This window comes from Peromyscus maniculatus, chromosome 21 (genome assembly GCF_049852395.1).
Source record: "Peromyscus maniculatus bairdii isolate BWxNUB_F1_BW_parent chromosome 21, HU_Pman_BW_mat_3.1, whole genome shotgun sequence".
Lineage (NCBI taxonomy): Eukaryota > Metazoa > Chordata > Mammalia > Rodentia > Cricetidae > Peromyscus > Peromyscus maniculatus.
This window is the reverse complement of record NC_134872.1, coordinates 66,907,683-66,911,209: the sequence shown is the minus strand read 5'-3', so window position 1 is coordinate 66,911,209 and position 3,527 is coordinate 66,907,683. Positions and strand designations below refer to the sequence as shown.

The 3,527-nt window shown below is 53.8% G+C and overlaps 1 protein-coding gene across 1 annotated transcript; it reads right to left on the bottom strand.

Moving 5' to 3' along the window:
* Positions 1-260: 260 nt before the first annotated feature.
* Positions 261-3,293, bottom strand: LOC143269980 (uncharacterized). The gene is made up of 3 exons (XM_076557966.1): positions 1,871-3,293; positions 1,417-1,580; positions 261-1,360 (listed from the first exon to the last, which is right to left on the bottom strand). Exons 1-3 carry the CDS (start codon positions 2,033-2,035, stop codon positions 1,348-1,350), a joined length of 342 nt encoding a protein of 113 aa, XP_076414081.1. The 5' UTR covers positions 2,036-3,293; the 3' UTR covers positions 261-1,347.
* Between the last annotated feature and the right edge of the window lie 234 nt (positions 3,294-3,527).

The following is a 3,527-nucleotide window of genomic DNA, read 5'->3' as shown; positions in this document are numbered from 1 at the left end:
GCCTCTAATCCCAGCACTCGGGAGGCAGAACCAGGCAGATCTTTGTGAGTTCGAGGCCAGCCTGGTCTACAGAGCGAGATCCAGGACAGGCACCACTACTACACAGAGAAACCCTTTCTCGAAAAACCAAAAGAAAGAAAGAAACAAATAAACAAACAAATAAAGAAAGAAAGAATTCAACTAAAAAGCATGAAAGACCCCCAGCTGAGATCTTCCTCCGGGAGAGACCCCAAACCCAAGGAACACACCGAAACCACAGATCAGATGCAAAAGCAAGAGGGTTTATTTAGACCAGGTACCTGGGGCGAAGTCTCTTGGAGGACTTGCGCACTTTCCTAGGGCAAGGGGGACTTTTTATGGGATCCCAGGGGCAGAGGCACGGTTACAGAAGCAAGAAGCATAGTTACAGGGTCCCTATTGGTTGTTTCAAAGAAGGCCAGGGTGAACTTGGGGTCGTATGTGTGTGGCTGATTTGGCCTTGCCCAGGCCAGCTGCTTATTCCTCAAGGCCAGGGGGCCAGCCATAAAATATCCTGATTCGACTCAACTGTTTTTCTCCCAAGGCCGCCGACCACAGTTATCTCTCTCAAGGCTGGATGGCTGGCCATAGTTATCTCTGTCAAGGCCGGGTGGCTGGCTACGGCTGTGAACTCCTGTTTTTCTGATTCCTTCAGAATGGCGTTTCTTAGGCTAAGTTATTGGGGGGGGGGCATTTCATTGGCCCAAAAGCCCATGTCCATGTCCTCATAATGGAGCGGGGGTCTTTCATTCCCCCATTTTCTTTTGTACCAAATGGAATCTTTCATTTTAGGATGGAGAATAAGGGGTTAGCTCTATCTCTGACTGTCTGAGCCTCTGATATTGTTTGGTTAGGATCAAAGCCTGGGCAACAGAAACCCTATTCTTGATGAATTGCACCAATCTGTTGAGGATGTATGACTCAAACAATAAAATGAGCAGGAGGATGATTAGGGGGCCCATAATGGTGGAGACAAGGGTCGTAAACCATGGTGACCTTTGGAACCATTTTTTTAAACTATCCCTGTTGAGCATGGCTACTTGGAGCTGTCTGAATTGGCCGGTCTCCATAAGGGCTGCGGTCCCTCTATCTATCCCGGCAGCTATTCCACCCATGGTAATTTCTCCCAGTAACAGGGCCAGCGTCAGGGAAACAGGCTCTCTGGTGATGCCCCTCCTAATGTCAGGAGGACTATTAGGGGGATCAAGGGGACCCCTGGGTGAGTCTTATCTTTAGTGGGTTTGGAGAGCGTTGAACTAGATGTCTCGGTGCCCTCAGCTTCGTCGGGTTCCTTGGCAGCCTTTACATGTGACGCGTGGACCCAAGCCGCTATCCCGTCAACCTTGAGTGCGGTGGGAGTAGTTAACAGGATGGTGTATGGTCTTTTTTTTTTTTTACCTCGGCTTTAGGTTCCTAGATTGATGGCGTCGGACCCAGACAGAGTCCCCAATCTTGAATGGGTGAGGCACCACCGGGCGGTTCAGTTGCTCCCGGCAGGCAGGGGTTTTCACACCGTCTTTTGCATCAATTGGAGGGCTTGGAGGTGCGCCTCTAGGGTAGGGCTAGTGGCAAAAGAGGAGATATCAGGGTGAAGGAAATTTACAATTGGTGGGGGAGCCCCATACATGATCTCAAACGGGGTTAGGCCATGAGGCCCAGGAGTATTCCGGGCTCGGTAAAGGGCTAGGGGGAGTAGGAGCACCCAATCTCTAGTGCCAGTTGCAAGCGTTAATTTGGTTAAAGTCTCCTTAATGGTTTTATTTGTACGTTCTACCTGTCCTGAGCTCTGGGGGCGGTATGCACAATGAAGTTTTTAATCGATCCCCAGTAGCCTGGCCACCTTCTGACTTACCTGGGAGACGAAGGCGGGCCCATTGTCTGACCCCAATATCTGGGGTATTCCATACCTGGGAAAGATGTCATCTAGGAGTTTCTTGGTTACCACGTTAGCGGTCTTTTTTTTGGTAGGCAAGGCCTCTGTCCATCTATGATGTAAGCTTGTCGCTCGGGGCTCCATTCCACCCCCATTTTCTTTGTTAGTTCCTGGTCCTCCGGGCTTCTGCCATCCGGAGGGCCTGGGTCAGCGCGATCAGCTCTGCCTTTTGGGCCGATGTTCCAGGTGGCAGTGGTGAGGTCCAAACTATCTCCGATTCGGTGGTGACGGCTGCTCCAGCCCTCCGTTCTCCTTCTTGGAGGAAGCTGCTCCCATCCGTGAACCAGGCAGCAGGGTTGCGGGGTTGAGGGAGACAACTGGTCTGAACACCATTTGATCTGGGGGCTGCTGGACCAGAGCTTTCACCGCATGGGAGGATAACACAGTTAGTGGTTGTCTTAAAGTCAGTTTCGCTGCATCCTTGAGCAAAACAGCAATGGCGGCTACCACGCGCAGACAGGGGGGCCATCCTGTAGCTATCGGGCTTCTATGGCCCCAGTCTCTGTACCAGCATTTTTTTTGTAAAGCCTGAGTTCTCATCCATGAACAGTTTAAAGGGCTAGGACTTGTAGGGGGGTCCCTTTGGGTCCTGTCCAGATGCCAGCTGAACCTTTTTTTCGGTGGTCCTTTGATACCTCCTGCTACCTGTGGCCCCCTGGACCAAAGCTGTGCGGTCACTGAGAGAGCCTCCGGTATGGGTCAGGACTGAATGTTGAGCCCCGGTGTCCACTAGGAAGGTCACTGGCTGTCCCCCAATCTTGAGAGTTATCCTAGGCTGGGGGGGGGTCTCCTGGCCGTGACCTCCCCAATCCTCCAGATTGAGGACCCTTGGCTTAGGTCTCCGAGACCCTTGAGGCTTCTTTGATCAGTCACGAGCCCAATGTCCTCTCTGTTTACAGTAAGCACACTGGTCTTTGTCAAGCAGTGTCCTTTTTTGATCTCCCGTCCTAACGTCCTAACTCCCTCTCTGACCTGTCCCTGAGACATTATAGTGGCCAGGACTTTTTTTTTTTGTTTGTTTGTTTGTTTGTTTTCCCTCTCCCTCCGTGTCTCTCTAAGTCTTTTTAAAAACGCGCTGCCGGCGTCTCTTCCTGGTAACCTGAGCCGAATTGGTAGGGGGTCTAGAGCCCCTCGGAGACCCGCTAAGAGCAACTGGCGATAGAGACGTAGGTGCTCCCTGCCTTCGGGGTCGCGGAGTCCCAGTTCGGGCGGGTGAGGGGAAAGGCTGCATTAGGCAATTGGGTGGGTCTTTTATTGTCTCCTGGAACCTGCTTCCGAGCCTCCAGGAAGGCTCGCTGTCTTTGGCTGGTTTGTCCCGCCTTCCTCGTAGGCGACCGGCACCTCATCCTCCCGCTCCCGCTGTAGAAGCTGCGGCGCTGTCGGGGGGGCTGTAACACTCGGGGCGGGGTGACTCAGCGTCCACGGGTGACGCCGCCCCCGAGTCACCTTCCCCACATCGGGCCGGAGCCGGTCGCGGCACACCGCTGCGGCGGAAGCGCGCTCGGCGGCTGGTCGCCGGCCCTGCGCTCCGCGGCGGAAGTGCGCTCGGCGCGGGTCGCCGGCCAGGGGGCGGTCC

Bases quoted from the DNA above. Each gene is read 5' to 3' on its own strand.
- LOC143269980 (XM_076557966.1), bottom strand. From the start codon at position 2,035: ATGGAGCCCCGAGCGACAAGCTTACATCATAGATGGACAGAGGCCTTG. The intron at 1,581-1,870 runs GTAAGTCAGAAG...TTTTGCCACTAG, and splicing joins GGCCCGCCTTCGTCTCCCAG to CCCTACCCTAGAGGCGCACC.